The 13,903-nt window shown below is 39.6% G+C and overlaps 1 protein-coding gene across 4 annotated transcripts in view; it reads left to right on the top strand.

Annotated features, from left to right (window-relative positions):
* The window catches only part of LOC101743771 (rho GTPase-activating protein 6), a 149,305-nt gene that overhangs the window by 129,114 nt on the left and 6,288 nt on the right, over positions 1-13,903 (top strand). For all 4 annotated transcript variants that reach the window (XM_038015307.2, XM_062672196.1, XM_062672195.1 and 1 more), the window contains 2 exons: positions 10,712-10,882; positions 13,367-13,517. In XM_038015307.2, the coding sequence (XP_037871235.1) occupies positions 10,712-10,882; positions 13,367-13,517 (322 nt within the window). The remainder of the gene's footprint in view (positions 1-10,711; positions 10,883-13,366; positions 13,518-13,903) is intronic.

Genomic DNA, 13,903 nt, shown 5'->3' with positions numbered 1-13,903 from the left:
ACAGACACGCTGCAATGGATATACTACTGAAGATTAGCCATAGAAGATATAAAAGATATATAGGTGATATAGAAGATAGGTACATGGTAGATATATGAAAGATATATAGAAGATATAGAAGATAAGAGGGCTAACGTGAGACAGTCGGCTGGTCGTAAAACTCAAATCCCTTTGCAGCATGATAAGAGAAATTGCTGTGGCATCCTTACATAATACAGGATAAGCGCAATCAGAAGAAAAAGAATAATACTAACATCCATCACGCTTCAAGTGCGAGTCTGGGGGTCCAGTATAAATAGTCTTATCATTAAAGCAACTTGGTACTCAAAATCATTGTACTATTTTGAATCTGATCTCTCCACTTCTTTATCTGTTAGTATTAATTAAGTGGATTCCTCTTACTTCACTCTTCCTCGTTCTTACTCAAAAATGTATTTATTAATTTCCATCTGTCGCTTCTGCACTTTTTTTTATTGTAAATAGACAGCAAAAGGTCAAGATAACAGTTGCTGCATTTTAGAAAAAAAGTTTTTACAAATTCTAACTCTATATTGTGTTGCGGCCTCTAGGCTTAGTGGTTCTATGCGACATTCTCAGAGGATGCTAGCTGATGATATGATGAGAATCCCACGTAAAGGATGGAATGCGCTTCTAAGCGGTGTTTCTAGAAATATTACGAGGAGAAGGACTACGTTCCGTTCCATTTAAAGTGGGCTTATTGCAGCCGAAGCCACGTTGGAATGAGCAGCAGAGCCCACAAATGGCCGGTGATTACGAGAGTCAACGAAATGCAGTGACCGTATTTATTTCGGTTCTCCGAATGCAAGTTTTTGTCGTAATCTATGCGAGCGTTCAGAAATAGTTTCGTCTACTTCAGCCAAGACACGTAATGAATCTTGCGTGACGTTATTGTTCGTACTTTCTTGCAGAAGGGTTCTAATGTGTATTCTTAGAATTTTAGGACACAAGCTTCATGAATTTTTAGACGTTCGCGTCTAACGTTGCACGTTGAACTGAAAAATGATTGTTCATATATTTTCTTTGCAATAGTTCGTGCTCACGCTACAAGCATACCGATGCCTGTCCCTGTAGCTAACGATCACTGGTGATAGAATTGTATTTACTAATGAAGAGGGGGCATCCTAAAAAAAATTTAGAGGGACTGTATGAAAGACGACATCCGAGAGAAGGGGGTGAGTGCAAGATGAAGTATGACAGGCCTGAATGGAAAAAGAAGACATGTTGCGTCGACCATAGTGGGATAAGAGTCAGAAGAATAAGAAAATGATGATTTAATATCTGAATGCAAGTATGGTTCGCGGCCAAAATTGGTACGATGGTGGTAATTACGAGCTCACAATATACCTTAATACCACTAGCTAGGTCTCATTTGTTTAGGTTTTAAAAGGTAAAGACAGACAAAACAATGTGTCGCTATGCAAACAAAGAAGCATCTAAAGATTAACTATTAAAATTTACTAATAATACAATAACTTTAGCGGCGACTTAGCGAGCATTGGTGTAGAAAATATTAAAGTCTCGGGAATTTAGTTTTAGAAAAAAAAACGGTCAGTGACATCACATTTTAAAATATCAATAAGATCAAAGCAATACAATTTCTTTACAAACACAGAGACTGTTGAGCTTCATACGCGCTGTGCTTAGAGGCGCTTGCGAGCGGTTGGGAACCTGTTAACAAACTAACATTGTTAATGTCAGGACGAAAGCTAAGTTTGGCCGCTTGTTTATATACACGGGGTATTGGAAATGCTCTCGTAAACAAAGATAGACGGGCGAAGCTAATGTTTATCACGCGATAGCACTGAGAGTAACAATTGGAAAATTATAGTGTTGAAAGATAACACGTCTTCGAATTTAAATGCAAACGACAGCTTACCATTTGGCTTATGAAATGTGTCTATCAGTTAATGCTAATTGTATTTGTATATATTTTAACGTATACACATGGGAATACTAGCTTTAGGCCAGGTGACATTCTGGGACTTGTTCCCGGTTATTACTACATGTAATACTAATCTACAGTGGTTTTTACAGATGATCCGTTATAACTACTGAACCATGCATCCGATTGATTTGAAACTTGGTATCCATGTAGAAAATACATGTACTTAATCGATAGGCTAATATTTATATGAGTGTTCGACTCCCTACACCAGTTGCGGGGGCGTTAATGATGAGAATCTTTGGGGGAATGAGAAATAATAATGTTAATTTTAATTGCCCAGCGAAGCGGACGGGTACAGCTAGTATAATATATATGTGGGATCGGGTGAGAAGTGATGGAAGTTACACAACAAGCATACTTGGACAGTCAATGAGATAAAACACACGCACACGTATGTAATGTTGTCTTCAGATTTGGAGTTTCACAAATGATCTCAACACACAAAGCAATTTCCAGGTCAACTACGATCGACTCAATAACAATATATTTTTTTGTCATTGAGAGTTTACTGGTGGCTCTGAGGCCTTTCCAGTTTCACAAGGACAAGTAGGCGAGCAAGGGCTCGGCCAGAAGGGAGTAACAATAGTACGGAGCAGAGTTTTGCAGCAGAGTTCGCCATAATTATTTCAATCTACCCACTTAGACTCTGTACACGATTACAACGCTTGTGTCTAAAAGAATAAGTTAACTGGTGACCTAAATGCGACAAATAGTTTGTTACACACCGCTCTCTCTATGAATATTCATGACTTCTCAGCTCATTTAGGCTCAGCAGAGCTTAACTTTGGCCTCTGACCTTCCACGGGACCCTTCAGAATTCGCTAAAGCTCATAAACTCGAGCGCTTAACAGATAATATTCACTCCATAAAGCAGTCGAAGCGCCCCCACCGGACCGTGAGACTATAAAAAAATTTCCGTAACATTATCCAGAATACAAAACGCGTAGAATGTCGTAAAACGTGTAACGTATTAAATTGTTACCAACAAAACTAATTTATAATTGTAACGGTTTCGGGAATTGCGTTGTGGTTAATTTTGTGGTTCGTGTAATTGTTTCGGGTTGCAGTCGTTTAGTATGCGTTTTATATATACGAGTATTAGTTCGGATGCTTTGCGTTCGAGTTTTATATTATTATAGTTTATATATCAAGTCGTTGTGGCCTAACGGATAAGACGTCCGGTGCATTCGTATGTAGCGATGCACCGGTGTTCGAATCCCGCAGGCGGGTACCAATTTTTCTAATAATAATAATAATAATAATGTTTTTATTGCAAGTAACCATGACTCATATAAATTGTTAATAAGACTTAGACCTATGTTAGTAGTTATATTTACATCACAATTAATTACTGTCGTAACATCCCGTGGGAGATGGCACCACAGCGACCCATGTATACACAGTCCAGCCTGCTTGCGATCATGCTCAGGATACTGTTGGAGCTGGCCCTCACTCTGCTTACCAGAGATGCACACCTCTTACGCATGGTAGCGTAAAAACAATCTATGTGCGCATCTGCAAACATCCCTGATGCGCTACAAAAGCGGGGCAGCACCACCAGCACCCTAAACGCGTTATTATATTGAACACGGAGAGCGTTGTACGATCTTTGAGTATATCCAGCCCACAAGCTGCACGTGTAAAAGTTAGTACAGTAGGCCCTAAAGAGGGTGACCTTGACTTTAAGTGAACACCGTGCAAATCTGCGAGCTATCATGTTTGCTCTAACCGACAACGCTCTCCGCTCTCGTTCAATATCTTCATCATCTTTGAGATCAGGGGTCACACATGGCCGAGATATTTAAATTTATAAACTCTTGTCAATGGCGTTCCGTTGAGTATTACGGGAGGTATCTTATCATGCGTCCCACATGTGAAATACGTACTCAACAAATGTTCGCGATTGACTTCCACGGTGAAGGAATAACATAGTGTAATAAAAATCAAACCCGCAAAATTATAATTTGCGTAATCACTGGTGGTAGGATCTCTTGGGAGTCCGCACGGGTAGGTACCACCACCCCGCCTATTTCCGCCGTGAAGCAGTAATGCGTTTCGGTTCGAAGGATGAGGTAGCCGTTGTAAGTATACTGAGATCTTAGAACTTATATCTCGACGTGGGTGACGCATTTACGTTGTAGATGTCTATGGGCTCCAGTAACCACTTAACACCAGGTGGGCTGTGAGCTCGTCCATCCATCTAAGCAATAAAAAAATAAAATAAAATAAATATATATTATATATAATATATTTATTATTATAGTTATTGAAGCGAAGGCTAGTTTGCAGTTTTCCTCGCTTTATACGCGATAACGCGTCTGGGTTACATTAGCCGTTATCGGGGTCTGACTTTGTATCGGGGCTTTAAAGAAAATATAAAATATCGTGCTACATAAGCTGTCAAAGAACTCTTAAAACAAGTTCTAGTTTTTTGAATTCGTCGCGGCATTCGTATATTGCGATGCACCGGTTTTCAAATCCCGATGGCAGGTATCAATTCTTCTAATGAAATACGTACTTAACCTATATTCACGATTGACTTCCACGTATAATAAAAAATCAAACCTGCAAAATTACTGGTGGTAGGACGTCTTGTGAATCCGCACGAATAAGTACCACCATTTCTGCCGTGAAGCAGTAATGGGTTTCGGTTGGAAGGGTTGAGTAGCCGTTGTAACTATACTGCGACCTTAGAACTCATATCTCAAGGTGGGTAGCGGTATTTACATTGTAGATATCAATGGGATCCAGTAACTACTTAACACAAGTAGGCTGTGAGCTAGATAGACCTCCGAAGTAAGCAATAAAAAAAATAGCAACTCCTATTGTTGCTATTTCGGTTCGTTCGGTGGAAGATGTTTCCCTCAGAAATCATAAGCTTGCTACGTTGTGTATTGTAGTAATAATTTAAAACAAAATTTTAACCATAAAAGAAAACCAATTTCAACAAAATAAAATAGTCAAATAAATCGATAAAAAATATCGAAAAAGCGATTGTCAGACAGATATGAATCATTAAGGAAGGATAACTCAAAAACTGCTGACTATATCTTAATAAAATTTGCCACACACGAGAAGCGACCAAATCGAAAAAATCGGTTCATCCAAAAAAAATATTCGAGGTAAAACGGTCGAATTGAAAACCCCCTCCGTCTTGAATCAATTAATAATCATATACACTTTTATATAATTAGAATTATAAAATTTCATTATTCAACAGGTATATAGTGAATGGAATACAATATTAGGTTCAATATAAAACAATGCGTTCTCTAAGTGTACGGAAAAAAACTGTTGATAGCGTTATTGTATTTATATTGTCAGGGCATGTGATGGAAGTTCATAGATAACATGGAACATAGGACTTTAAAGAGGACAGAAATGTTAGTCTGTTCCTAACGTCCTACCCGTGACCATGACACTTGCAAAAGCGCCTCATAGGGAACTCATTAAATGTGAAAATCGCTTGTGAGTACCCGTTAAATAATCTTTGTAGTGTACATAATAATTCTAATAATTCGTAACTCTTACTACCATCAAAACACACGAAGAGTGTGGCCGCGGTTTCACTAGTGCCTATAGAAATATCAATATAGTTAAAGTTTTTACAACGTTCCGTACTAACTGTAACAGCATTTAGATTTGATTAGCTTTGGGTTTTTCGAGATGAGGCGAGGGCTAGTGCTAGAGAGAGACGCACCATAATTTTACATATATGAGCAGAAAAGTCAAAGAGTGTTCTATGAGCTAACCGACTTTAAGTGGGTTAGTATGTGAATAAATTTTAGGACAGCATTATAAATTTGCTATAACAGTTACATGGTTTAGCCGCAATTTTTTTTCTACCTATGCTTATATTTTTGAGAGACTTTATTAGCGTTACCCTAGCGTGTAGGTGAGCTCGCAGAATCTACCACCGGATCGGAAACGCGACCCACTGAGAAGATCCGGCGAAAAACTCAATGGGCTGGTCGCAATCACAACGTGGCAATATATTATTAGTTGAGAAGCATTAAAGCCTCGAGTCCCGCAATCAGTTAGTGTTCACCGGAAAACGTGTGTTATAAATTGTTTCGTCTGCGAGGTTTGATCCGACGTGATGGATGATGAGAATTCATAAACAACTGACAAGCCGTCGCGTCTACACATTCGACTTTATAATTTGTTTCCACGATGATAAACTTCGCATCTTTAGACGCGTAGCGTTTTAACGTGATTGCACATTGGGGTTGAATATTGGCGAATAATATAAATATATTCTGGCCAGTCACTATCTCTAATAAAGACCTTTGGACTAAATGTGACCAAAATCCTATCGCGCAAGATATTGCTCATCGGAAATGGCATTGGATAGGACACACTCTACGGCGCAGCGGAGTCAACGCAGCATCAATCGCGTTTGAGTGGCAACCGCTTGGCAGGAGAAGACCTGGTCGCCCTGTACACACTTGGCGACCCACCGTAGAGAGTGAGATGGGAACTGCCAACGTGACCTGGAGTGATGTCAAGGAGCAAGCGCAAGACAGGGTAAAGTGGAGACAACTTGTGAGGGCCCTGTGTACCAGCGGGATACCCTAGGACTACAACAACAACAATTTTGGCGAATAAATGTGGCAAAAGTCTGCCCTTGTTGACTCTAGACGAGCTCACAGCTGATTTGATTGTTGTATGGTAACAAGAGACCATAGACATCACGGCATGAACGCCTCCGCCCACCTTGAAGTCTGAGGAAAAGTTTTATTTATGTAATAAAACCAGTGTCCCACAGATCGAGGTAGGAATAGGCAGGTGGTGGTAGAACTTAGCCCAACAAACTCCCAATACAGGATTAATGAGTTCACCATTAAAAATGTTAATAGTGAATTTCAATTGAATTTTTTTCGACCCGAAATAAATTGCTTTGATTGTTGACCGACGGTTGTAATGTTCAGATTTTATTGCATACAACATCTTAACGTATATTTTCTGTTATTTTCTAATAGTTATCATGAATAAATTAGGCAGTTTAGTACCATCACAATACGCTCGTACCATACCTGTGCCAAGACTTCGACTTCTTGTGATGCGGTGTCAATCATGGGCGTAGTTAGGGGACATGAGGGTGAGTCTTGCCCCCCCCCCCTCCCCCTCGACAATATATTTTACGATAGAATAATCGACAGTATTGTTTAAATACACTATTTGTTTATCTATATCTATATCTATCTATACATATAAAAATGAATAGCTGTTCGTTAGTCTCGCTAAAACTCGAGAACGGCTGGACCGATTTGGCTAATTTTGGTCTTGAATTATTTGCGGAAGTCCAGATAAGGTTCAAAGGTGAATAAATATAAAAATGCTTGGAATTATATAAAAACAAACAATTTTGTTTTTCCTTTGATTTGTCCCCTGTCGGACGGATTCCTTTTGTTTCTTTAAGCTATTTTATACAAAAGTTTAGGTCTTTTATTTATCGATTGAGGCACTACGGAGTCTGCTGGGTCAGCTAGTTATCAAATAAAAAATTGATGATTTAATGAAATTAAAAAACTTATGGCGGCTGATTGGCTGAATGGCTGCCTACTTTTAACATTAACGTTTTACACGCTGCAGTGACCGCAAGGGTATAAAGACTTAACCTGAAGTGCCATATGCCTCAAAAATCATGTACAGAACGCGACTCCGACAAATCGAACCGCGTCAGTATAAGGACAGTTGTGCTCCAACCGAACACATGTCAGGGAGGTGTATCCCGATGCGTGACGTACGCGTGACGTCACGGGTGTCCGGTTACCTGCGCGGCCTTCCCAACTGCTTGCTTTCATTAAGGTCGCGATAATTTTATCGCATGACGCAGCCACGCGCGGCCATATCCACGTACTAAAATAACCGGGCCACGTATGTTTAGTGCGATAGCGGTTAGCTACCGGTGGCTGGCCTTTTGTGTATAATGCTAGATAGACTGGCGGGCAGACCGATGGAAGATTCAAGTGGAGTATTCGTCGTATCTCTAATATGTCGGCGTTCGATTGTTCTGAAAGATTAACTGTTAATTCGTTTTCACTTCGATCATGATTCTCATTTTGTTTTTGTTTTTATGCAGAAGAATGAGTACACGTAATCGTGTCGAAAATTAATAGGTTGTCGGACAATTGAAACAACATGAAAATATTTGACTCCACTGGATAAGGGCAAGCGATCCTAATTTAGCTTGCAAGATTAGAACCAAACAAACAAACATTTCCAATTATTTAAATGCTTATAAACAATGTTGACTTCCACGGTGAAAGAATAACATCGTGTAGTAAAAATCAAACCCGCACATTTATAATTTGCGTAATTACTGGTGCCAAGACCTCTTGTGAGTCCGCACGGGTAGGTACCACGACCCTTCCCATTTCTGCAGTGAAGCAGTAATGCTTTTCGGTTTGAAGCTGTTATAACTATACTGAGAGACCTTAGAATTCATGTCTCGAGGTGGGTGGTAGCATTTACGACGTAGGTCTCTATGAGCTCCGATAACCACTTAATACCAGGTGGACCGTGAGCTTGTCCACCCATCTAAGCAATAAAAAATACATTTTAAATAAAGCCCGGTTAAAAACGCGCGGAGGTGTCACCATTCCGTCTATTCTGTAATGGAGATGAAGCAATCCCGTGTTTGAATAGTGAGACGTCTGATAGACCAAAGCAATTGAGAATTCAGACTGCTGTTTCAAAGCGGTGTCGTCTAAATGGGGTTTCGCTCATTGGTGGTTATGACATTATTTTTCACGTCCTTACGGATCAATCTGATCCAATAACCTTTTCATTAGACGCCTTCAGCTCTAACACTAGGAGCAGGCTTAGGGACCCCGGTAACCGTACTCGTCGAACTCGACAAAGAGTTCGCCGTGCGACCTAACCCATGAATCAGCTCGCTGAGTTTCTCGCCGGATATTCTCAGCGGGTCGCGATTCCGATCCGGTAGTAGATTCATTCGCGAAGCAGTTGCTCTTGAGTTGTTAGGTCTCCTTCGGAGGCGCTCGGGTAGCTGTTAGCAAATCCCACCCCTCCTGGCTGAGCCTTTGCTCGCCCACCTGTCCTGGTGAAACTGGAAAGACCTACGGGCAACAAGTAATCCTTCAATCATAACAAAAAAAAATACATGTGTGCAATTCACACGTGGTAGAAGTGAAACCTTCCAAAATTAAAATACAATTATCCTAAACGTCTTAAGTATATGTAAAATTTTGTCATTAGAAAATAATTGTAAGGTAGCGCCCTCTGTGAATTGATATTTTAATTTCACGTATAATCCTAAATTAAAATTCACTACAAGAGCTTTCATACACACGTTAGTATTAAAAAATCTCACAGATGGCGCTGTATTAAATAGTATTTATATTTCTGTCTCATTCTTTGCTGGCTTCATCCTACACATTTTTGTATTTGTGTCTCTTACCTGTCGTTTTTTCCGTTGCATCCGGTTTGAAATCACAACGATTCTAAAGAAGTTTTCACTTCAAAAAAAAAACATGGTTTAGGATCGGATGGAATGTGAGCTTGTCTGACATTTTTTAAGCGAAAACATTTTAGCAGCGCTGTGACTTGAAACTCGATGAAACGAAAAAGTGACACCACAAAGAAGCAAACGACTTAGAAAGCGAGAGAATGAGATAGAGTTCTTCTATAAGTTTCACTTTTATCGCGTGTGCAGATCACAAGTTTTTTTGCGTTGCCTCAGTTAAATCATATTTATAACGGGTATATATTTTAGCGAAATTTCATGAGCGATTTAAAAAAAAAAACTATCCATAAAAAATTCCAGTATCTAAATCTAAGAGGCGAACTGGGTATTAAATCTGAAGAACCGTGACAGATATCGTGAAAACTCTTAAAACGAAATGATTTATGGTCAATAAAATGTTAGCTGTTTACGCGTGAACTTGTTGGGTGTGAATCTTTTTGTCCGTTCCTTACACGTCATCAGATTACGTACACTCTTGGAGGTTAGGTTTTATTTTATTAGCGTGAATGATCTGTCTAATCGATATAGTTTAAGAGTACTTTGGGTACATAGGTCAGGAATACATTTAGCTTTAACATTGTCTCAGCAATCGGAGCCCACTTCATCCAATATGCTCATCTATAGTGCGTTATCAGACACTTTTGCTGCGTACCATTCGGCTTTAGAATGAGCACATCTCCACGGTATCCTGTGTTCTATAACAGGTCCTACTTGCAACAAGGAATGAAATGGGCCCTATGCGATAGCCTCTCATTTGTGCCCCGGGTTTATTAATTATTTTTCATTATTATTAATGTTCTTAGATTCACACGCTATCCGGTGAGCCGTATGCTCATGCATGCTTAGTGACTGAATTATCAGCAAAAGACACTGAACGAAGTTCCTTTGCGCCTTTTATCTATACTTGCGAGTTCGTCTATAAGGCGGAAATTCTTGTTACCGTCACAAATATACTCTGTTAGTTTCATACTAATTACAGCAATTACGTTATTTATGAAAAAGAAGACCATTTACTGGTTTTAAAACTGACTGGAATAACCAGATCCGCATTACCCTCGACACCATGCTCTGATAGTTCACGATGCTCTATACTCGGCGGCAGATAGAGGCAGATGGCGTGGAATAATCCGGAATAAGCTCTTGTTACGAGGAGGTGGTTACGAACCTCAGTATTGAGGAAACCCAACCAAGAAGAAGAAAACAAAAACATTTTAATATTCCGGACTTAAGAATTTCAAATCATATTATTTCAGAGTGAATCCTGCGACTCCGGAGACTGGGGCTGGACAGGATTGGAGGAGGCCGGCGGTGGGGGGCCTAAGGTACCAGCTCTGATCACGGCCTGCATCGCACACCTGCGACGGCACGGTCTCAACGCGACTGGTCTCTTCAGGGTGTCATCCTCGAAGCAGAGAGTTAGACAGGTATTTGCTTAGTTTTCTTTTCTACCGGTAGTGAGAGAGAACATTGAAAAAGTACGTGTAGTATTTGCATAATTCTGGACTATAGACATCAAACGTAAATGCCCAACCAAAAAACCATCTAGAGGCATTACTGAAGCACTTTATAATGGCTGTTAAGCTTCCAAACGGAAGCTATGACTCCTTAATTGTATCAACAGGCAGATATTGTCAAGAAACCATATATTTTAGTTTATTGCGATAAGTCCTCTGTTGTCCGCATGTAATGAAGTATATACCTCACTCATCGCAGTTGCAAGGTGGTTAATTGTTCAACCTAATCGCTGTCAGCCTAAGGAGATATTCCAATTACGCGCGGACCGTTAGGTGATCTCACGGACTCGACCTGAGATAATTGCTGACACTGACTCTAGTAAGAGCAGTTTCTCGCTGAATCTACCACCGGATAGCGGAATAGCGACCCACTCAGAAGATCCGGCAAGAAACACATCGAGTTTTGTCTTTGGGGGTGGATGTTGTCATTCAAGCTGTGATATAAATAATGTCACTACTAATTGAATACCAAATGAACCGTGAGGAATGTATATCCCACCACGCATAACGGGCCAAAGTCGCATTAAAAATCCTTGTCAAGGTCATTATTTATTTACGCTGGCAAATGAGAACGTCACTACGAATAAAAACCATAACATTCCTGACAGGCTTCCAACTGTGAGCACCCGTGATCATTTCTAAATAGACAAGAGCGATAATCACTTCGTTTAATATTAGAACAATGAGCAGTGGCAATAATTTTAATTGCTATAAAACATGAACAAGAGCTCCGCGCCAAATTGCTAATTAAGTCATTAATATTTATTAACCATCGATTGGCACGGGAAGAAGGCCACTGATATCGTGACGGTGGCTTGGATTGGGTCTTCTGCCCTTTGAACAATAACAGCAGACCAAGCATCTTCATAACAGACAGTAACAGATGATGTCGAGAACATTCCATAAAAACGAGCACAAATAATGGCACAATTTCTTAAAGAATAGCTATGGGGAATACCAGTACCAGTAAAGAATAGCTATGGGGAATACCAGTACCCTCCAGTATTCGAAATTTGACCATAATCACTGATATTACCCGGTTTTTTTTATATAAACCCTTTAACAGCCTGACAAAGAGATAGAACCGAACATATTTGTCTTTGATCTCGCAGTGATCTCAATCGATGCTAGGGTGCATTCATCTGCAGCTTACGGGTGTCATTAAAATGCTCAGCAATCGAAACTGAAATAATGAAAACGGGCTATATTTTACCGGTTTTTTACCTTTTACGACCTACCTCTACCTACTTTTACCTATTCACGAAAACCCAAAAAAAACAACCGTAAAACAAATATTTCCGTAGAAATAACAATATCAGTCACTTCTACTTTGAAGTTGGAACTTATGAACGCTGAGTGTATTTTTACCAGATATTTGACCGTAATAACGTTAGTTACGACTAGTCTAGTAGTTAGACTATAATTTTTTTAAATAGTTTTATCATAGTTCTAGCTGGTACAGTCCCAAAATCAAACGTGACCTACATACAGCACGTTGTTTTCTACAAATCCGTGCATTACCGACCGCAACCAAAATACAAATGGCACTTTGTATTGATAAGCACCGCTTTACAATGTAAAATGGCTTCTAAAACAATTTGTTTTGTTAGTTGAACGTCACCGAACGAAAATAACGTGAAATCGAAGCCAAAAATTTATAATTTATTAGTGAATTCTGAAATTGCCACGTTAACACGAGCCTTGGTTGTGTTAAATTTTCTTACAACTAAATTACTTCTCTGTATATTTGTTGATTCGTTTTGGGTTCCGATTTAGAATTTACGCTTACGAGAAATACTTTTCTCTAGAGAAGTAACAGTTCTAAGAGCACCTTGAAAGGACTTCTGAACGGACTCGTTCTTAAACGTGATATTTCATCTTGTTTCGTACGTTTGTTTATATATTTTTACTAGCGACCCGCCCTCGCTTCAAATTCAAATTCAAATTCAAAATTAAAATTGAAAATCATTTATTTCAACTTAGATGTCAGTATAACACACTTGTTGGATGTCAAAATATAAATAACAATGTTAACTCTACCACCGGTTCCAAAAAAGCCACAGTCCTGAGAAGAACCGGCGAAACAAACTCAGCGGGCTTCTTTTTTTTTCCGCTTCGGAAACTGTAATTTATTATTGATTTCTCCATTATTTAATGGATGTTATTATACATATAAACCTTCCTCTTCGATCATTCTATTAAAAAAAAACGCTTCAAAATCCATTGCGTAGTTTTAAAGATTTAAGCATACATAGGGACATAGAAAGCGACTTTGTTTTATACTATGTGGTGATATATTCATATTTTTAATCAAATAACTATATGTTAAACTGCAGCGTGCTCTTCAGCTAATGTAAATAATTCCTAGACTACCGACGTCTTTTATATTTTCAGTTACGCGAAGACTGGGAGAGGTGTCAAGAGGCCGCACTGGATTCGGTGGTGAGTCCACACGACGTGGCCGCGTTACTCAAGGAATTCCTGAGGGACTTGCCAGATCCACTGCTCTGCAGGGACCTTTACTCTGCGTTCTTACACACGCAAAGTAAGTTCTCCCTTTGGACATTTGTAATAATATTAGGTCGTAAAGCAAGCCCAAGTATTTGGTGCTATCATAAAATGCCTTAAGATGTTCTGGCCCAGAATAGTGCCACGCACAAAGATATTTCTAGCCCATGTGGCGTCCGGGTGTAATTATTATCATAGCGCCCTCCAGTAATCGCGCGGTTAAAATGGAATAGGTACAATTGTAACTGGTACATTGAAATAGCTAGGTTGGCGACCCTTAACACCGCTGCGCCCAAATGCAATGCACCCTGCACCATAGATAAAGCCGCCTCTGTACACCCCATATCAACCTATGGGTGTCGTAAAAGACAAATAAGTGACAAAGTGACATACCCGATGGTATGAGTACTGGTAACAGCAGAA

The sequence above is a fragment of the Bombyx mori genome, chromosome 14 (genome assembly GCF_030269925.1).
Source record: "Bombyx mori chromosome 14, ASM3026992v2".
Taxonomy (NCBI): domain Eukaryota; kingdom Metazoa; phylum Arthropoda; class Insecta; order Lepidoptera; family Bombycidae; genus Bombyx; species Bombyx mori.
The sequence above is the reverse complement of the archived record's forward strand: the minus strand, read 5'-3'. Positions and strand labels throughout refer to the sequence as shown.